The sequence below is a fragment of the Ochotona curzoniae genome, unplaced genomic scaffold (genome assembly GCF_017591425.1).
Source record: "Ochotona curzoniae isolate NIBS_2020 unplaced genomic scaffold, NIBS_Ocur_1.0 contig_2723, whole genome shotgun sequence".
Classification (NCBI taxonomy): Eukaryota; Metazoa; Chordata; class Mammalia; order Lagomorpha; family Ochotonidae; genus Ochotona; species Ochotona curzoniae.
In genome coordinates, this window is record NW_024465573.1 from 18,891,371 (window position 1) to 18,912,530 (window position 21,160).

The 21,160-nt window shown below is 45.0% G+C and overlaps 3 protein-coding genes across 7 annotated transcripts; 2 read left to right on the forward strand and 1 right to left on the reverse strand.

The window, feature by feature from the left end:
- Positions 1-4,071: 4,071 nt before the first annotated feature.
- On the reverse strand, positions 4,072-18,451 carry CRYAB (crystallin alpha B). 4 transcript variants are annotated; one of them, XM_040976932.1, is made up of 4 exons: positions 18,416-18,451; positions 7,143-7,541; positions 6,006-6,128; positions 4,072-4,414 (listed from the first exon to the last, which is right to left on the reverse strand). In XM_040976932.1, the coding sequence occupies exons 2-4, from the start codon at positions 7,341-7,343 to the stop codon at positions 4,211-4,213; spliced, it is 528 nt and encodes a 175-aa protein (XP_040832866.1). In that variant the 5' UTR covers positions 7,344-7,541; positions 18,416-18,451; the 3' UTR covers positions 4,072-4,210. The 4 variants fall into 4 exon arrangements, with proteins under 4 accessions (XP_040832866.1, XP_040832865.1, XP_040832868.1 ...); XM_040976931.1 differs by lacking the exon at positions 18,416-18,451 and adding an exon at positions 9,106-9,357; XM_040976934.1 differs by lacking the exon at positions 18,416-18,451 and having other exon boundaries at positions 7,143-7,436; positions 7,538-7,653.
- HSPB2 (heat shock protein family B (small) member 2) lies at positions 8,328-9,597 on the forward strand. 2 transcript variants are annotated; one of them, XM_040976929.1, is made up of 2 exons: positions 8,328-8,511; positions 8,949-9,597. In XM_040976929.1, the coding sequence occupies exons 1-2, from the start codon at positions 8,418-8,420 to the stop codon at positions 9,401-9,403; spliced, it is 549 nt and encodes a 182-aa protein (XP_040832863.1). In that variant the 5' UTR covers positions 8,328-8,417; the 3' UTR covers positions 9,404-9,597. The 2 variants fall into 2 exon arrangements, with proteins under 2 accessions (XP_040832863.1, XP_040832864.1); XM_040976930.1 differs by having other exon boundaries at positions 8,328-8,510; positions 9,230-9,597.
- CUNH11orf52 (chromosome unknown C11orf52 homolog) lies at positions 14,634-20,879 on the forward strand. The gene is made up of 4 exons (XM_040976725.1): positions 14,634-14,799; positions 19,018-19,055; positions 19,812-19,879; positions 20,125-20,879. Exons 1-4 carry the CDS (start codon positions 14,768-14,770, stop codon positions 20,374-20,376), a joined length of 390 nt encoding a protein of 129 aa, XP_040832659.1. The 5' UTR covers positions 14,634-14,767; the 3' UTR covers positions 20,377-20,879.
- The last annotated feature ends 281 nt before the right edge of the window (positions 20,880-21,160 follow it).

A 21,160-nucleotide genomic window follows, 5' to 3' on the forward strand; every position in this document is an offset into this window, starting at 1 on the left:
ACCTTCACCTTGTTTTTCTTCTAGAATGTCCTATTTTTAGCCCTTTGTATTTTCATCTAAAATTTAGAATTAGCTTGTTCTACAAAAATATGTTGTTTAAAATGTTAATTGAAACTGCATTGTGGGGCTGGTGTTGCGGTGAAGCAGTTGGACCATGCGACATCCCATGTGGATGCTGCATTGGGTCCTGAATGCTCCACTTCTGATCCAGCTCTCTGTTGTTGTACCTGGGAGAGCAGAAGAGGATGACCCACATAGTTGGGCCTCTGGTACACACATGGGGGACCCCAAAGGATCTCTTGGCTGCTGGCTTCAGCCTGGACTAGTCCTAGCTGTTGCAACCTTTTGGGAAGTGAACCAATGAGTAGAGGATATTTCTTTCTCTGTTGCTTATTCCTCTATATTTTAGATAAATATGTAAATCTTAAAAAAGAAGAAGAAACTATATGGTAAGATTAGTTTTTTAAACGGTTTTTTTTTCAGATGCTTTAGTTTTTTTGAAATGTGAGTCTTTTTAAAATTAATTTTTAAAGGCAAATACACGCACACATGCATAGATACTATCTAGTTCATCCTGAAATGTTCATAACAGCCAGAGATAGGCCATCTGAATCCGGGAACCTGGAACTGAATCCAGGTCTCCTGTGTGACTGACAGAGACCCATTTACTTGAGCTGTTACCTGCTAAATCAGTGTGCCTTAACAGGAACCTGAAATAAAGAATGGAGTCAGAACATGAGCACAGGCACTCCAATATATGGATTGTGTTTGCACTAGGCCAAACATTCATTGCTAGAATTTGACTTACTATCTTATTAATTCATGGGCATACTTATACTATGCATATTGTTCTGTGAACACATATTTGGAATCTGCATATTACACATTTTATTCTAGTGGCTACATATCTAGCATGCTTTAAAAATTGAGGTAGAGGGGCCAGTGTGTGTTGGCATCCCATATGAGTGTCACTTTGAGTCTTGGCCATTCCACTTCTTACGCATCTCCCTGCTAATAGTCTAGGAGAACAATAGAGGCTGGCCCAAGTCCTTGGGTCCCTGCATCCACATTAGAGACCTAGAAGAAACTCCTAGGTTTGAACTGGTCTAGCTGCAGCTGTTGCGGCCATTTCTGGGAGGAGTGAACCAGGGGATGTAAGATCTCTTCCTGACTCTTCTCCTCTCTCTGTAACTCTGATTTCAAATAAAAAGAGAGAGAGAGATAAAGACTGGTGTTGTAGCACAGCTGGTTAAACTTGCTGCCTGAAACACAGGCATCTCATATGAGCACCAATTTGAGTCCCAACTGCTCTTCTTCCACTCCAACTCCCTGCAAACACACCTGAGAAAACATACAGGATGACCCAATAGTGGATGTAGAGCAGCTGGAATTTGAACTGGCACCCATATGAATGCTGATATTACAGCTGGCAGTTCACTCATATGCCGCAGTGCTGGCCCTGAGGTAGTTTTCTTCCATTTCTTCTTTGTAGAATGTTACTTTTTTTAAATAGTGAAAGTGTATTAAATTCTGTCAAATTTGCATCATCAGTTGAGTTAACCATCTTATCTCCTTTATTAAGTTAATGTGTTGTATTACATTAACTGATTTGAATTATTTTTAATCACCTTGACATTCCACAAATAAATTCCACTTGACCATAGAGTATAATGCTTTCATATGATTCTATTATTTCTATAAGTGTTTGGAAGAATTCATCAGTGAAACTGTCTCAACCAGGACTTTTCTTTTTTGCAAAAGAAAATTTTATGATTTGAAAGGCAAAGTGATCTAGAGAAAGAGGGAGAAACAGAGAGAGAGAGAGATCTTCCACCTGTTGGTTCACTCCCCTAGGACTGCAATGATGAGAGTTGGGAGGTGAAGTTAGGAAGTCAGAGCTACATCAGCTCCTCCAGATGGGTGCTAGGGGCCAAGGAACTTGCACCATCTTCAGCTGCTTTCCCGGACACATCCATAGGGAACTGGATTGCCAGTGGAGCAGCCAGGACTAAAGTGGCACTCCAATATGGTATACCAACATTAGAGGCAGCACCTTACCTGCTATGCCATCAGTGCTGCCTGTTTAGATATGTTTATTGCTGGTTAAATAGAATCCCAATTCTAGCTGTACATCGATTCAGATTTTCTGTCTCTTCATGATTCAATTTTGGTCATTTGTTTCTTAGTAACTTCTTCATCTATATTTTCAGTGTGCTGGTATACAGTTGTTCATAGCATTTGCATTTAATTATTTCTGCACAATCTAAAGTAGTGTCCCAGTTTCTTTTATAATTTTAACTTAACAATTTGATCTTTCCCCTGAGACAGTATGGTTAAAGCTTTGTCAATTTTGTTGTTCTATTCAAAGAAACAAAATGCTTTAAAAAAAAAAAAAAACACAAAAACATAGAAAAAAGAAACAAATGCTTGTGTCATTGATTTTTCTCTTCTATTCACTATTTTATTTGTCTCTTGCTGTAACATTTATTTCCTTCTGCTAACTTTGGTTTTCTAGTCCCTTAAGATGTGAAATTAGATTATTGATCTAGAATGTTTTCTTTTTTGAAGTTAAAAAAAATTCATTTATTTTTTACTTTGAAGAGTTACAGAGAGAGATCTTCAATCTACTGGTTTACTCACCTAATGGCCACAGTGGTCAGAGCTGGGTCAGTCCAAATCCAGGAACCAGGAGTCTCTTCCGAGTCTCCCACCTGAATGTAGGGACACAAGGCCTAGGACCATCCTCCACTGCTTTCCCATACTGGCACTGCATGCAGAGGATTTTTTAAAAGCAGCATCACACACACACACACACACACACACACACACACACACACACACACACACACACACACACACACACACACACATACGGAGATATTTTATATCCACTGGGTGATTTCTCAAATGACTACAACGGCTAGGGGCCGGGCTCAGCTAAAGTCAGGAACCGGGAACTCCATGCAAGTCTCCCATGTGGGTGTCTGGAACTCAAGTACTTTAACCATCAGCTAGTACTTCCCTAGGCACTTTTACAGGGAGCTAGATGAGAAACAGAATAGCTAGGACTCAAACAAGCACTTTAATATGCGATATGAGCAGCAGGTTAACCCACTTCATTGCAGTGCTTGCTCTCCCTATCTTTTTCAACATACATATTTATAATATGAATTTCCTTTCAGTGCAGAATTTGCTGCATCTTGTAAATAGATTATATCGGAGAGGCTTCATTGGTGGTAATCCTGTTACAGCTGTTTATTGCCCATGAATCAGCTGAAGGCAGTCCTCCTCATTAGGAAAATGTCAGATAACCACATTGAAGTCACCAGGTCTTCCCGGAGGCTTATTTAATTTCAGAGATACACTCCTGTCTCTATGTAGCATTATCCAGAGTGTACTCAGATGTGTTGGTTGTTGAAAGCAAGAGTTAAAATCAAGGAAGAGGAGAGCAAGAAAACAGTGTTTCTTGATCTCTGCCAGGGGTTTCCCTGCCCACCCTTTTTCTCTTCATTTACTTTTTTTTTAACTGGAAAATCAAATATACAGAGAGGAGGAAAGATAGAGAGGAAGATCGTCTGCCCGCTGATTCATTCCTCAAGTGGCTGCAATGACTGGAGCTGAGCCGATTTGAAGCCAGGAGCCAGGAACCTCTTCCAGGTCTCTGACACTGGTGCAGGGTCCCAAGGCTTTGGGCCATCCTTGAGTGCTTTCCCAGGCCACAAGCAGGGAGCTGGATGGGAAGCGGTGCCTTTAGGATCAGAACCGGCACGCATACGGGATCCTGGCCTGTGCAAGGTGAGGACTTTAGCTGCTAGGTTACCACTCCGGGCCCCTCTTCATTTACTTTTTACAGCTGTACATATCAGCACTCTATGTTATAAATGGGAAACCTAAAAACCATAATCCTTAAGTAACTTGCCTATATTTTTACCATTACTAAATGGTGGAGCCAATCATTTCAACTCTGAAATCCCTGGATGAAACGGATGATGAAATCATGCGATGATAAAACAGATCTGCTTAAGCATTTATTTAAAAGCATTCTGAGAATTCAAACAAAAGACAGTCATCTGTTGCTGAACATTATTTTATTAGCTTTATAATTTGGGCCTGCCCTTAGCATTAATAAGCTTCAGCGCTAGTCACAAGATTTCCATTCACTGGTGGGGAACTTGTCTCGTTTTTAAAAATGCAGTTAGAGAAAAGCCATCTACTTCTTGGGGGCCGCGGCGACAGCCGGTTTCTCCTCACGGGTGATAGGAATGGTGCGTTCAGGGCCAGGGGCTTGCTTCCTTGGTCCGTTCACAGTAAGGACCCCATCAGATGACAGGGATGAAGTAATAGTGAGAGGGTCCACGTCAGCTGGGATCCGGTATTTCCTGTGGAACTCCCTGGAGATGAAACCATGTTCATCCTAATGCAGGAGAATTAAGAAAGAGGCATAGATATAAGAACAGGACATAATCCCACTCACCCAGAACTCAAAACTTTCTATTTCCCCTGTAAGAGACCAGAGGCTGTTGAGAACGTGAAAGGAAAAAAAAAAAAAAAAAAAAACAGTTCAGGTTTTGGACAAAGATGAAGTCTAGATGGTAGTTTCTACCTATAAGAGTATGAGAAGTCTGAAACAGTCAGGAACTTTAATCCTAAGGCACAGATATGTCTATGAGTATTTTTCAAAGGTTTAAAACAATGTTGGGACCCAGCGGCGTGGCCTAGCCGCTAAAGTCCTCGCCTTGAACATGCCAGGATCCCATATGGGCGCCAGTCCTAATCCCGGCAGATCCACTTCCCATCCAGCTCCCTGCTTGTGGCCTGGGAAAGCAGTCGAGGACGGCCCAAAGCTTTGGGATCCTGTACCCGTGTGGGATACTTGGAAGAGGTTCCTGGCTCCTGGCTTCGGATTGGCATAGCATCGGCTGTTGTGCTCACTTGGGGAGTCAATCATCGGATGGAAGATCTTCCTCTCTGTCTCTCCTCTCTGTATATCTGACTTTCCAATAAATAAATAAATCTTAAAAAAAAAAAAGTTGGCTGAGCCTACAGGATTTGGAATCTTGTCCTGACATCTGAGTCCCTGAAGAAGCCCCAAAATTGTCCTGACTCTTCAAGAATGCCCAGAATGTTTCAGACTTGCTACTGAGAAAAAAAAAAGTGACTTAATCCATTAAGGGAGATTGCGACCCAAACTTAAGAACAAATTGAAACAACCTGAGGACTTCCTGAGGACTTTAAGTGTATTAATTTATGCAAAAGCCATGAATTATCACTAGTTGGTTAAAAAAAATTAAATCTGTTCAGAAACACATGAGAGTCTATTCCATTCATCAGAATTTCCTGAAGAGTAACTGACCCTGCTCTGTATGCCTGCTCAATCTCCAGCATTAATCCAGGCTCTCAATTTAACTGATTTTCACACAAGTTATAGGAGATTGAATACTGAGTACAGTTTTGAAACACCAGGAAACCAAGCAGTGTAGCATTAAGATAGGCTAAAGAGCAGTGAAGCATCCAAAAGAAAAGTTACAGATTCAAATGCCTTCAGGGCATGTATGGTTACTGGAATTGCATAGAGCAGCCAGTTATCTGACAGAACTACTTTAAAAAATAAGTGACTCTCAACCTTGACCATAGATTAGCATCACCTTTAGAACTTTCAAAAATGATGACTATGTCCTGCCCCCAATATTCTTAATTAAATATTCAGAGACACTCCTGAGCAACTGAATTTGGGGATGTGCTCCTGGTGATTAAAATGTGACCAAGGTTGAGAATGACAGGCTAAAAATGGGGAGCCAATATTACATCTGTCACATTGGAGGCAGTGAAATCAAACAACCAAGGCTACTATTGTCACCTAATAAAAAAGTCGGTTCCTAATTTACCCCGATCCAGATGCCTGTGTTTTTGGGACAGACATGCTGCCAGCCTCAAAAGCTGATGGTAGTGCCTGGAGTACAACATACAGCAAATGAATGAACAAAAGGAAAAAATCAGTTACATACCTGGCGTTCTTCGTGTTTGCCATGCACCTCAATCACATCTCCCAACACCTTGACCTTGAGCTCCTCCGGGGAGAAGTGCTTCACATCCAGATTGACAGAGAACCTGTCCTTCTCCAGGCGCATCTAGGTGAGGTAGGAGGAAAGAGAGCAGGCATGTTGCTTACACTGGTACAGTTGTGCCATTCTGTAGACGTGCTTTCGGTCCAGCTATTTTATCCTCCTCTTTTCTGCTAAATATCCTACAGTGGTACCAAAGGCATGCTTGTTTGTCATCAACTCCAAACTTTATTTACAAGGCTGGGGAAGATGACCCGGAGAGCCCATCACCACATGGATCTGGGCTTGGCCTCAACTGCCTCCAGGACCCCAATGACTTGCTTTGTTATTTGTCCCTGAGACAAAGGCCACTTCTTCTTGCCCAGGTCTTTGCCAAGTTTCCCACCCATAGAATCTGGAATGTTCTGTTTGTCCTTCTAAAGCCCTTGCTCACTCAGCTCCTGTTTACCCACACTTGAATATTTTTAAACCACAGTGTTATTATCTGTGACAGTGCCTGTCACTCTTATCTGCTCACAGCATTCTCCCACCCTCTTAGGACAAGTTGGAAAGTCCTAAGACTAGACCTACGGTCTCTCCTTATAAGGCTTGGACCCAGGCCAGGGCTCTGTCACAAAACAGAGGCACTTGGCAAATCATAAAAGAGGGGAACAGAAAGGAAGAAAATAGTGGTGGTTGTCACCAGCCCCCCCTGCAGGTATAAAAAACTGGGGATGAGGTGGGATTATCCTGGCACTAGAACCTGAGATGACAAAATCCCTCAGGAGACATGAACTAGGGATTTGAAGGCAGCTCTTTCTCTTCAGATCATTCTAAGACAAAGCAGAAAGGAGTTTCTTGCTCACAAGTTAGACAACAGAGGATCATCCGCACAGCCTGGGAGACGTGTAGGCAAGATACAGAGAAGTGTGAAAGAGAACCAAGTGCCTGAAGGAGGGAGGAAGTAACCACACTTTCTCTTCCCTAATGCACACACATGTGCTTAAAGTGATTTTTCAGGCAGGTAAGAAAAAGTAGATAGAGACATCTCAAGAAGGTTCTAGAAAGAACTCTGCTGTCCTGGCAGAGGGGAAGACTCACCTCTGAGAGTCCAGTGTCAATCCAGCTAGGTGCCCGCAGGAATGAAGGTGGCCGAAGATAGAAAGGGCTCAGGGAAGTGGAAGTTGGGAAGAGGTCAGTCTCCAATAGGTGCTCTCCGAAGAACTGGTCGAAGAGGCGGCTGGGCGAGTGGAAAGGAAAGAAGGGGCGGCGGATCCAGGGGTGGTGGATGGCGATGTCCATGGTGGCTAGGTGAGTGTAGGGGTTCAGCTGGCTGGTCAGCTCCTTCAGTCGCAGCTACAGCCAGCTCCTTATATATGCAGTCTTGTGAAGCTTCTGGAATGGTGATGTCAGGGGTTTTATTATCCCAGCTCTCCGCTGGTTCATGGAGACTTGTGATCGGGGATTTGGCAGTGTGACACATACCCAGTACTCACTGAGCTAAGAAAAGAGAAACACAAACACGCCTGAGCTGGCCAGTGACTTGTCATGTTCCTGTTTCACTAGCCTTCCATCCACACCCGAAGGCACCCACCCCCTTCCCCTGTTCTCTGGAGCTGGCACAGAGTCAGGAATCCCAAGCAGGCGTGTGGTGTGCCCCTCCTCCTCCTCCTCTCCAGCCTTGCATGCCAGGGGCATCAGGCCAGCAACTATCTTGGGCCTGGGCAGGAACTGGAATCTTCCTAGGCTGGGCCCCAGGGACATTAACTGTTTGTAGGTCCTCAGAGGAGAGCAGTTACTGCCAACATGTCAGTACCAGGCATCTGCATGGTGCCCTGGTTGACCTGGGCTCAGGAGAGGACCCTGACATTAATCTGGGCGGAAATGCCCCAATGTCCCTAAGAAGGACAGAAAACCTTCTTGCATCTTTGATTTTTACATGGCTTGCAGAACATGAAATCCAAAGTGCTTTGTGAAGTAGGGTGCACAGTCCTGCAACTGAGGAGAAAAGGGATTGTGGGAATGTGTTATGGTTCAGGGATGGGGACAGCCTCTCCTGGCCCTCTCAGCCTCAGCTGCCCTCCCCGGCTCCCTCAGGACCGGGACCCCCAGCTGTCTGCTTTGGCCCTCTGCAGGCGACAGCTGAAGGGTGTGTGGGGGAGGGGACTGGGGGTCCGAGAGGAGCTGGTCACACCCTCTATCTTTGCACTCAGGGCCTGGCTCCCCGGCCCTGCCCCCAGAGGCCTTGCACTATTTTGGGTGGTACAGACCCCGCCCCCACCTCGGACTAAATCCTGGCTGTCCGGGAAACTGAAGGGGTCGCACTGGCCTCTTGGGGCTACACCTCAGATCCGGGCTGCCACTACATCTGAAGCTATGTCGGGCCGCACGGTCCCCCATGCCCACCCTGCCACCACTGAGTATGAATTTGCCAACCCCAGCCGCTTGGGTGAGCAACGCTTTGGAGAAGGTATGGGCCACAAGCCACCCCCTTACCTCCCACCCCCACCTCCTGAAATTCTGGGCTGATCTCCCAACTGGCCTCCACCCCATTTCGGGCTTAACTGAACTCCGGGGGTGAGCCGTCTCCAAACCCAGACTCCCTCCTCACTCCCTGCAAGCAGGACTCATTCCTCTTCCCACTGGGGCCTGCCGTGCTCTGAGAGCCACCCCTTGCCAGCCCTGTGTGCCTTCTCATTCCCTTACCATCCACCCGTCCCAGTTAGCCTGCTCTCCTCTGCCACTTGTCCTAGCTATTCTGGCCTCCCAGTCACTGTGTTGCCTCCCCTCCCCATCTCGACTTCTGCCTTCTCTCCTGCTTCTCCCAGTCTCCTGATCTCCTTTCACCTTGGTGCTCATCCCATCCTCCATCATTCTCCATATCTTCTCTCTCTGTCTCTGCCTCAGGCCTCCTTCCAGAAGACATTCTGACCCCTACCCTCTACCATGGCTACTATGTCCGGCCGCGGGCTGCCCCAGCTGGGGAGAGCAGCCGGGCAGGGGCCTCCGAGCTTAGGCTCAGTGAGGGCAAGTTCCAGGCATTTCTGGATGTGAGCCACTTTACCCCAGATGAGGTGACCGTGAGGACTGTGGACAACCTGCTCGAGGTGTCTGCCCGGCACCCCCAGCGCTTAGACCGCCATGGATTTGTGTCCCGGGAATTCTGCCGCACCTATGTCCTGCCTGCTGATGTCGACCCCTGGAGGGTCCGAGCTGCTCTCTCCCACGATGGCATCCTTAACCTGGAGGCACCTCGGGGTGGCCGACATTTGGACACAGAGGTTAATGAGGTCTATATCTCCTTGCTGCCTGCACCTCCTGATCCAGAAGAAGAGGAGCAGGTGGCCGGAGCTGAGCCCTGATTGTCATTGACCTAACTCCAGCGCATCCCTTTCTACTTCCTGTGGTGATACCAGCGGCTGCCCAGCACCCCAGAGGTAGCAGCACCCTTGGGGAAAGGGAAACGCGCACGGTCCACTGTGTGTTGTTTGGTCCTTTGGGACATGCTATAGCCTTTGGTTTACTCCTGGGTAAAGCTGAATAAACCCAAATTTCAGGGCCTTGTTTGTGCTGCTCCCTGTTCTGTGGCCTGGAGGATGGATGGGGCAGAGAGGGAGGAGGTCAGAGGCAGCTGCACAAAAAGCTCCTCAGTGAGATGGGCCCCACGTCACAACACCCTGAGCTCACACCCGGAAGCTGACACTGGCTCCAGATCAAATTCCTACCCATAATTTTCTCACAATACAACAACAAAAGAGAGAGTGATCCTGGGAGGGGAAAGGGATATGCCATCCAAACAGCCCAGAGGGCACTGTCTGAGCTGGTGATTAGAGACACAAAAACAAGGGTCTCCAGACTGTCTGGCCCTTTTTGGGTAGGGGTTGGGAAAATGGTTTTCTGGCTGGGGAGAGCTGCCTAAAACCCTGGAATGAATACTTTTGTTTTTCCATACTAAAGTCTGCCTGCTGAAATGTCCTTCTGATTCTGAGGGACTGTGTATGCATTTGGGGCTTGGACAATGAAGCCTCTACTGTTACTATCTTCTCCCTGTTTTCCACACAGGGGATGCCCATGAAAGAAATCATTAGTCTCTAATGTGGGAGAGGAATCACTGCATGGCTCCACCAACTAACTCCAAGAAAAAATGTAGAGATTTAGGGCTGTGATGGAAGTTGACAGCCAGGGAAGCTTCCCTTCCAAGTATAGCTTTCATACTGGGGGAATGGGATATTTCACAAAGACTGGGCATCTGTCCCCTTAGGTATACTCTGCATGAATATGATGTACCCAAAAATACATATTTTACCAGGAACCTGTAATTCTTCCATTAAAGTGGTTGTTACTTATTTTTGAAAATCTGACACAAGTTAAAGATCCCCTTACCAGAAAAATATAGATGCTGCCAAATTTGGCAACACAAATAGATCGCACAATTCTTGAGATTTATTTATACCTCTCTGAAGGATCTATGGACCCCGCAAGAGAAGAACTCGCACTTGAGACATTCAGTATTTGGTTAAAGGATTACTTTCTGTTGAAAATAAAAGCACACTATAGAGAAAGGATATTGATTCCTTTGTTCCTTCATCTGTTCAACAAATACTTATTAAACTCCCCACTAACACACATTATAAATAAAAGTGATGTATTTTATTGCCTACTCTCAAGACTTTTTTTTCTCTCAAGACTTTTAACATCAACTTAAGAAGAAAAAGAATTGAGAGGATTCTACTCAAACTTCAACCAGAAAGCTTCACATTGATGTGGTTTATAGTTGCACTTTATTTTAAATGGTATCTTAGCTAGAAAAAAAAATGTGAAGACCTCTGTTTTAGCCCAAATTCTCACTCATTCAAATTCTTTTAAGGTTATTAGTCAACTTTTTCTAGGACATCCTGAATGACAGAAAAGTTAGAATTTTATAAAGTCTTTATAAAGTCTCCACTGTCTTTTTGGACATACAACTATTATAAATTCTTCCTTCTTTTAAAGCTGCATCTGCATTTCAGTCCCTTCTACCCATTGGTTCTGCAATCCTTCATTCACCCCAGAAAGTCCATGAGATACTTAAAAGAGACTATTGCATCCTCTGAGAACTTCCTTTTCCCAGCTAACCACGCCATATTATTTTAACCTTAATTTCTAACACTTTCCATATAATACCAAGACAACTTCCTTTTAAACACACTGCGTTAAGTTCCATATATATCTAGACCTAAAGTTACTATTCCAGTTACAGATTGATGACACCAGACTTCAAAGAAATAATCAGAGCAACCCAGTTTATCATTCTAGACCTCACTAACACTGTATAAAAGATATGAGCTTTTCCAGGCTTCACTGTTGATTTATTTATTTATTATTACTGTGTCTGGTAATCTACATTTCTCTTAGGTGCTTTCCTTTATATTTCAGAAGGAGCTGGAAGGGGATAGCATTGAATGCCACATTAAGAAGTCTGAACCCTATCTTACAGGAAATGGAAAATTGTTAACGGTTTTTGAGCTGAGGGGAGAAGGCGCAAGTAATGGGATGAAAGGTAGAGTAACAGATTGCAAGGGAGAAGTATGACTATAAGATAGTGCAGTGATTGGGGCACCAGGCACTAGGACAATGAGCTGAGAACATATATCAACAGCTAAGCCTTACTGAGAGCTTCCCATGTGCCAGGTGCTGTACAGAAGCTTTGTTCGCTTAACAACAGGGTTTGAAAAAGTTGGTAGAAAATTCAATTACAAGATAAGTTTAGTTTTGTACAAAATTTGTTGAAACTCAAACACATGAGGGTATTTCAAAAAGTTCATAAAAATGGGTAGTATTTTGGGATTGGTGTGATGAATCAACTGGCTAAATCTTTGCCTGCAAGCACTAGCATCTTATATGGAGCCAGTTCATATTCCAGCTGTTCCATTTCCTATCCAGCTCTCTGCTTGTGGCCTGGGAAGGCAGTGGAGGGTGGTCAAGGTCCTTAAAATCCTGGACTTATGTGGGAGACTCAGATTAGGCTCCTGGCTCCTGGCTTTGGGTCTGCCCAGCTCTGACTGTGGGTGGCCATTTGGGAAGAGAAACAGCAGTTTCTGTCTTTCCTCCTTCCTGTAAATGTTTTTCCAATTAAAACAAAACAAAAACTTTTAAAAAGTGTAATCCTAACCAAAAACTATGCATGTATTTAAAAATTTGTGTACCCATATAAGCTCAGCTTTTATTCTATTTTCCATGAACTTTTTGAAATATGCTTATGTATCTCATGCAACAATTACCATGGGGCTGGTGGAGTGGCTTTGCATGCGAGTCCTTGCCTGTGGTGCTGATGTCCCATATTGTGAGGCTCAGGGGCAAAGAGGTCACTGAGTCAATAAGATGGCGACTAATAGTCCAGGTCACTGGCGGGCAAGATGGCAGCCAAAGACAGTGCCCTGGGCGTGAACCAGGGCAGGAGTCATGTAGCTCCAAGGAAATACTGATTGACTAGGGCCATTTCACTCACCTACGCCGGCCTATGGGAGGTGGCTTCCGCAGTCATGCTCCTAGTAATTGGCTCCTAGTTTCTCCCTTCCTGGAATTCCTGAAATTCCTGGCCTGAAGCTATCCCTTACCCTATATAAGAAATTGAATTTCCCCATTAAATTGGAACTGCTTAGACAGAACCCCTGTCCATCTGTTTGTCTCTCAAAGGCCGGGAGGCTGGGTGGCGGGCAGCAGGCTCATCCCCTCCCGCAACGGGGTACTAAAGGAATATGTGGGGGAGACCCCGCATTGGCTCTGGTCCTGGCTGTTCTACTTCTAATCTAGCTCCCTACCGATGGCCTGGGAATACAGAGGACAGCTTCACTGTCCTCCCATGGGGGAGACCTGGAGAAGGCTCCTGGATTCTGGCCTCCGATGAGCTCAACTCTGGCCATTGCAATCATTTCAGCAGTGGGTCCACAGATGAATGATCTCTCGCTGTCTTTCCTCTGTCTGTAGCTCCTCCTTTCAAATTAAACAAATAAATAAATCTTTTAAAAAATCCTATAAGGTTGTTTATTCTTATCCTCCTTTTTCTGCAAGGTGTGTAGTACTTCTAAGTACATGGTGCTCTATGTGGAATGTAGAGCTATGTAAGTGGCCCCCCAAATTTATAAGAGTATACAACTAATTGAAGCAAAAGCTTCACAGATTCACCTAGGACCCATGTTTCCTGCAGAGGAATTTGCTCAGCTGCATCCTAATCACAGGTGAGTGTGGAGTACATTTTACTTTGGGTCACTAGAAGAAGTGGAGTTGAAGGCTAAGTAGATATTCTGTAGTTTTTGAACTAGGAATGAGAAACTGACTGATTAAAAAATATTGGGGCCCTTTCAATCATAATGTCATTGATTTTTATTCCAGTAAAGGGATTAGACAATAAATTCAATTGTTCCATTTTCAGTCCTAGAAACCTAGGCCCTAAAAAGTGAAGTGATTTCCTCGTTAGTTCCAGGAGCAAAGAAAAATATAAATCCATTTCCTTAAAATTAAGGTTCATTCCCAGATTTTGGTCAGGGGTAATAATAATTTCTTTAAAAAATGTACTAATTATTCTGTAAATGAAATTCAATTAAACTTGAGTGGTGTTGGGCAGACATCAGGTAAAATTCTTTATTCCATGCCCAGCGCAATAACCTGGTGGCTAAATCCTTGCCTTGCACATGCTGGGATTTCACGTGGGCGCCAGTTTGTGTCCTGGTTGCTCCATTTCCCATACAGCTCCCTGCTGTGACCTAGGAAAGCAGTGGAGGACAGACCAAAGCCTTGGAACTCCGCACCCATGTGGGAGACCCAGAAGAAGTTCCTATCTCCTAGCTTTGGATCAGCTTAGTTTTGGCTGTTGAGGTCACCTGGACAGTGAACCAACGGATGGAAGATCTTCCTTTCTGTCTCTCCTTCTCTCTGTAAATTTTTCTAAAAAATAAATGAATCTTTAAAAAAAATTATTTGTCTCACTAAACAGAATGTATCTCAAAATCAGGGTGGCATAGAGGAGGCATTTCCTAAGGAAACTTAGAACCCTCTTCCCTCTAATGGAATTCATGTCCTGGGACCCCCCCTCCACATTGAACAGTCAATTGTCCTTGGGTTTGCTGGGGGAGTTTCCATGGAGGCCCATGAAAAGGAGTGGAGGGGAAGACAAATTATTCACTTGTTTGAAAGGGAAAGGGCTACAAAGGGAAAGGCGGAGCAAGGTCAGCAGTAGGAGTAAGAGAAAGACAGGGGTGGCGGCCCTGCAAATAAGACAAGAAGCATTTAATACTAAATCCTACTTACAGCTTATATTTATAAGCTGTCAATTTTCATTAAGGATGAAACAAATGAAATCTAGATGGTGCCAACTAACGAATGACATTTAATAACCTTAATCAATGTGGATTTCATTAGGGAAAAAAAAAGAGAGAACCCTCTTCCCTCTTTGGTTGCTTTTTATTAAAGCATGATGGGAGAAGTTCATGACGTAATCCAAAGAAACTTCAGATCCCAAAGGCGAGATAATTTCACCTGGAGCCTGTGTGTTGTTCTACCCTCTGGCTGGGAACGGTCACCTGGGAATCATTCCAGCAGGTGGCTTCCAAAGTCCAACCTGTTAGGTTGAAATCTGACACTGTCCGAGACTCCCAGGGAGCTGCCGGGCAGAAAGTTAAACCAGGAACCAGGAAATGCCCAAGACTCTTGATGTAGAAAACAGCTGAGCTCCCTCCGAAACAAGTACCATGGGAAACCGGCAGTGCTGTGGGCGAAGCTGGTGAGTAGGGAGGAGAGTTGAAGGGTAACATCTCTGTTGGAGAACAAGGAGACCCCGGGAGTTATACAGCCTGGAAAGCCTCATTTGCCAGCCTTCCACTGTCTGGTACCTCCTGGCGCCAACACCTCTTTCTGTGTTTACTACTTTTAGGAGATCTTAGGGCTCGCAGCTGTTAAATGGCCAGCTGCGGGGGGGGGGGGGGGGGGGATGGGCGGGAGGTTGGATGACTGATTGGCATTGCTTCTCTCAGTCTTTCTCTCACTTTCCCCTCCTCTCCTTTCCTCAGAAAATAATTGTAGCACCCGAGACTTCTCTAATGTGCCAGGCAGTATACAATGGCATTTGACTTTCCTGATCTTGTGTGAAGTAAGTGAAAGCCTCTTCCCATTTTCCAGCCAGTGGAGAACCTGTGGTTTGGAAGGTTAGCTAACTTGCCCAAGGTCACATGGCTAGTAATGAGGAAAAGCAAGATTTCAATCCAGGCCTCTTTGGCTTCACAGCCCATATTTTGCAGTTCTGAATCCTAGATTGAGCAACTGAACTGTTGAGAAATCTTTTTTTTAAAAGAAATAGAAGATGGAGGAGAAAATCCATTGAAGATCTAAGTATAATTTTTAAACGAATTCTCTATGCAATCTTTGTCAAGTCACTGAATTTTTCTGTACTTTCACTTGTAAAATATGAGGTAATACAGCCCCCATTGTTTGGATCACAGCTTTTTTTTTTTTTTTAAGATTTATTTAGTTTTATTGGAAAGTCAGATATACAGAGAGGAGGAGAGACAGAGAGGAAGATCTTCCGTCCGATGATTCACTCCCCAAGTGATTGCAATGGCTGGTGCTAAGCCGATCTGAAGCCAGGAGCCAGGAACTTCCTCCAGGTTTCCCACATGCGTGCAGGGTCCTAAGGCTTTGTTGGGCCGTCCTCAACTGCTTTCCCAGGCCACAAGCAGGGAGCTGGATGGGAAACAGGGCTGCTAGGATTAGAAGCAGCACCCATATGGTATCCTGGCAGTGCAAGGTGAGGACTTTAACCGTTACGCTATTGCACCGGGTCCAACATCCATTATTTGAAAACCATAATCCATCAACTTTTTAAGGGCTGACATGACACTGTTAAGTGGCAAGTTCTGCACCAGGATGGTATTTTGTGCATACATGTTATATCAAATTCCTTCATGCTGTGCATTTGAAGTGTTACCAAATAGAAAAAAAAATGAATTTTATGTTTAGACTTGGGTCCTCTTCTCAAGAGATTTCATCCTATATGAGCAGCTATTGTAAAATTTGAAAAGCTCCCAACCCAAAACACACCTGTTTCTTAACATTTTAGATGAGGGATCGCCCACCGTAATCAAAAGAAATTTGGTCCCTGCCTTCTTGAGTAAGACAGCAAAATCCTAGGGTATTACTGGACTCATTTGTAAAATAGGATCAAAGATACATGTAGTTTACTGGAAAATTAACAATAAAAACAATCCTTTAAACTCTACAGATATCCTACAAACATAGGAAATCTAGACGCATGGAAAAATCCTCAAGAGAAGGTGGTACAATAGTTTCTTTTCCTCCCTTTCAAGTGTCTCTGCCTTCTTCATTATCAACCAGTTCTCTAACAATGACATTAGTAGTGGTCACAATAGTCAAACTTTACTGACGCCCCTTTTATGACAGTAGCCAAGTAAGTGTCTTACATATACAATTTTATTTGTCCCTTACTACAGTCCCTTAAAGTTGAGATTCCATTTTTATCATCTTTGACATTAATAATTCTAATACACAGGCTAGAGACTTGCTGACAGTCTCTGCTGGTCTGACCTACTGGTCAGTCTTACTGTTGGAGATACTTCACCAGTTAATCTAACCAAAATTTATTTTTCCCTCTTCAAATACAGGAGGATTGAATTTTAAAAGTTCTTTTTTTATTATCTTTTTGTTCGGCAAACCTGCAAAGATGCTGTGATAACTGAAGGGGTTTTTGTCTGAAAAAAATATTTTGTTTTTATTTTTCTAATTATAAAAGTCCCAGATATTCACTGTGGAAAAATTTGGAAAATACCCAAGAACAGAAAACAAGAAAAAACCCTTGTATATAAGTACTCAGTGATGCCAGGAATGTTTTAGTATATTTTCATAAACCTTCTTAAAGTATGCACAGTTTTTGTTTTGTTTTTATTGAAAAAGCAGAGTCATAGAGAGGAGAGACAGAGTGAAAGAGCTTCTATCTGCTGATTCACTCCCCAAGTAGTCACAATGGCTGGAACTGAGCCTATCCGAGGCCAGGAGCCCCAAGCCAGGAGCTTCTTCTGGGTTTCCCATGCAGGTGTAGGGGCCCAAGTTTTGGTCCATTCTCCACTGCTTTCCCAAGCCACAATCAAGGCGCTAGATGGGAAGTGGAGCAGCTGGGACCCGAATCAGAACCCCTCTGGATCCTGGTACATGCAAAGGGAGGACTTTATTTGCTAGGCTACCATGCCGGGCCCAGTATGCATAGTTTTTACCCTAAATATATCTTATTTTTTCACTAATGTAATAAGCAGTAAAAATTTTCCGTAGCTATTAGGTATTCTTCCAACATCCTTTTAGAGTTAGAATATAGTCTTCCATTGCCTGATATATCATTTATTTAGTCACCAAATATTGGCTATTCAGGATATTTGTTATATTTTCCCAATTATAAATAATGCCACAATGGATATTCATAGTTGCCCATATATAATCATTTCTTCATACAGAGTTGCTACAGCGGGGTATACATAATCATGTTTTAGTTTTTTTTTTTTTAATATACTTACTGCTTTTGCATTCTAGAAGGATTGTACCAGTTTTTATTTCCACTATCACTGTAGCAGAGTATCCATTTAGTTTCCTTTATTCTGATCTAAAATAAAATCCCATCATATATGAATCTAACTTTAATAGTTTATTTGGATTATATCCAGGCATTATACAATATATAGCTTGGGAACAGGCTCTGTTCACTTAAATTTGATAACTCTAGTCTATTTTATCTACCCATTCAAATATAAGCAAGCAGGAAAACAGTAGTGTTAGGAGACAAAGAAATAAAAGATTTTTCCATTCATAGCATAAGGGTATGACGGGGCAATAGTAACATAAAGCGAGAACTGAGTAGTAGAAGTGAAGCTAGAAGTACAGAAGTGTGTTTTTCTTCTGAACTACCCGCAGGGTTTGCAAGCAGACTCCCACTGCTGTCAGCAAACTATAGCAAAACAGAAAATCACACCAACACATGAACTACCGCCCAGCGTGGTAGAAATATCTTGATTTTCCTCTTATAGTAATGCAGGGAATATGATTCAGATTTTTATCTGTCTATCTAATCAGCAAAAGGAAGAAACTTCTCTGGGGAGACATGACATCAGATAGACAAACAGGGTTGGCTCTGGTGAGTTGAAAATGTACTAGCAAGAAAAGGCATCCAGAGAAAGCCCTAAACTATTCAGTCTATTTCCTCAGACAAGTGTTGATACTCTGGGCACCAAACCGTTGACAATCAATGTAGACACAGAGGCTCCACTCGGGACCCTAGGGGTTCCAGAGTGAAATTAGGCAGTCTGTCCTGCAGCCATGAGCAGGGCAGCTGAGTCACTGACCAAATTCACAGCTCTCTGTTCTGCAGACAGAGTTCTGCACAGGATTTAACAGGTTAAACAGCTTTCATTTTCTCCGTTGATTAAAAACAAAGAGAAGGGCACAGGGAGGGAAGGGCTCCGAGAGGGTCTCAGTTAGCCCTGATGGTGGCAGCTATGACTCCTGTGAGCAAAGTCCTAAATTAGCCTCCTTCCCCCTGCCACCGCCCCAACAAAAGGGACCAAAGAAGCAGCCAGGTCTCTGGATCCAGGAATATCCCATTATTTGGCAGGATCCCCTTACCCTGTCCTGGGATTAGACTGTTAGACAATCCCAGAATAGCCCTCATGCTAACTACATCCCTGGCATGTAGTGCCCAGTGGCCTGAGGCTGTATTTTGGGTTTGGTTATGTCAGTTGTACCACTCTGCCTTCCAGAACCATCCATTTGGGAGACGTGTGCTATCTCTGACTAATGTTTAGTCAGAACCTGGCTCAGGATGGCTCTTTAGGGAGATGGGGTAGATGTCATCCCAGGATGTTAAAATGATCACAGAACAAATGATCAGGGAGGACAGTTGGCTAGGGCTCCTGTACACGTGTGTGATCTGTTTTTCCTATCACAGGAGCTGCCCATCAGCTTTCCAGAAGAAAAAGAGAAAAGGTAACTTGGTGAGGGCTGGTGACACTGCATGGTGATGGTGGGGTACAAACCAGTGAGAAGACAGTAGCAGTACTGGCCTCTGAGGAAAGGACATGGGGCAGAAAAGAGAACTGGCCTGGGAAGGGATGAGGGAAGAGAGAATTGGGAAGTGTTTTTCTTACCCTCTGGATCTTACCTTTGGTGTGTTCTCAGAGTGCTCCTTATTCTTTCACCCATGCCAGTATTTCCTGCAGGCTTACATTATACATGAGGCAGTCTGTGCGGTCCCCAGGAGACAGTGGGGCAGTGGCCGAAGGACACAAAGTATCAGCCCTGGCACTGCAGAAAATCAAGTTTGAGAGATCTGAGTAAAAACACATAATTGGTTTTTCTTTTTAAAGATTTATTTATTTTGACTGCAAAGGCATGTTTACAGAGAGGAGAGACAAAGATCTTTCATCTAATGATTCACTCTCCAAGTGGCCATAACGGACAGAACTGAGCCGATCCGAAGCCAGGAGCCTCTTCTGGGTCTCCCATGTGGGGACAGGGTCCCAAGGCTTTGGGCTGTCCTCTACTGCTGTCCCAGGTCACAAGCAGGGAACTGGATAGGAAGTGGAGTGGACCGCCGGGACACAAACTGGCGCCCATATAGGATTCCAGAGCTGGGAGAGGGGGTAGGGAGAATTATCCCGTAGAGTCATCTTAATGAAGATTTGAAGAAGATATTCTCCATAGACAGAGGCAATATATTGAAGTTGGATTTCCTCCCCTCAGGAAGCCACGCACAATGGGTACTGAAGTCGCAGCAGCAGCAGCAGCAGCAGCAGCAGAATGGCACAAAGGTAATGAGTGGCAGGCTACTCTCACTCCTTTGTGGGGCTCCCCAGGCTGGGAGACCCCAGTACTCAGCTCTTTGACCCCGCCCCAGGACAGGCACGTCTCACACAGATTTGCTGATTCCATTAGCCTTTCTCTGCCCCCACGAAAGAGCAAAGTGAAGCACTCACAGCCTCACTTGCGGTGCTTTGGAGGTGAGGGGCAAAATCCAGGCTCCAATCTCCCCGTTCATGCGGCCCATTTCTCACAGGGCCGCGACACAAGAGGACACACCGACACAAGAGGACACACCGCGGAAGAGCGAGCATCACCCAAGCGCAGAGAGACCAGTGAAGGCCTCAAGTCCGAGGACAGCAACTTGCATTACGCAGACATTCGGGTGTACAGGCGCTCAGCCCAGGAAGTGAAACACCTGCCTGCTGAAAATGCCACGGAGTATGCAACCCTGCGTTTCCCTGCAGCCACACCACGCTATGACAGCAAGAATGGGACCCTGGTGTGAGCCTCGCCTCGGGGAGTGATCCGTTTCTATATGGTTTTACCACTACTCTTGTGTGGGAAAATCTACTGCTTCGGGGACTTGGGTGACAGCCCAGCCATGCTGGCTATGTTTTAAGCACCGAATTGCAGGTGCCTTCCCCTCCCCCGCAGCCTCTGCCCTACATCTTTTATTTCCAGCGTGCAGTTGGGTAAGCTATGGGTGGAGGGAACGGGGTCTGGGGTCCACATAAAGAGGGGATCAGGTCGGCTTCTAGGGCGGTAGGGTTCTGCCTCACAGCTTTGCTCCTGCTCAAGCTAATCGCAGAAGGACCAGGTCAACAACTACTCACTTTGGTTTTGCTTACGACATGACCTTATACACCTTATACTCCCACAGCGGAAGACACGCTCTCTGGGAAAATATCCTGTATTTCTGCATCCAGCCTCCCACCTGGCAGCTTTAGTCAACGGCTGAGGTCAAGCCTTCCAGACATATGCGGGTAGGGAGCTGAGGCATGGAGCAAGCCTCCATCGCTGCCTACAAGGGCCCTAAATCACTGACCCTGAGCTCGGCGAGGCTCTGAAAGCCCCCCTCGGCGGGCCTGCGGAGCCGCCAGATTCAATAAACGGCGAGAGGAGCGCATCTGGTGCTTTTTCTGGGCTTGGCTAACTCCACACGTGCGGCGGACCCCGCCTAACCGGAGGACGGCGCTCAAGTTCCGCCAGTAGCGAGGCTCTCGGGCTCGGGCGGCGATGCGGCCCCACAGGGGCGGGCTCCCATTGGCGCAGTCCCGGCCCGGCAAGGG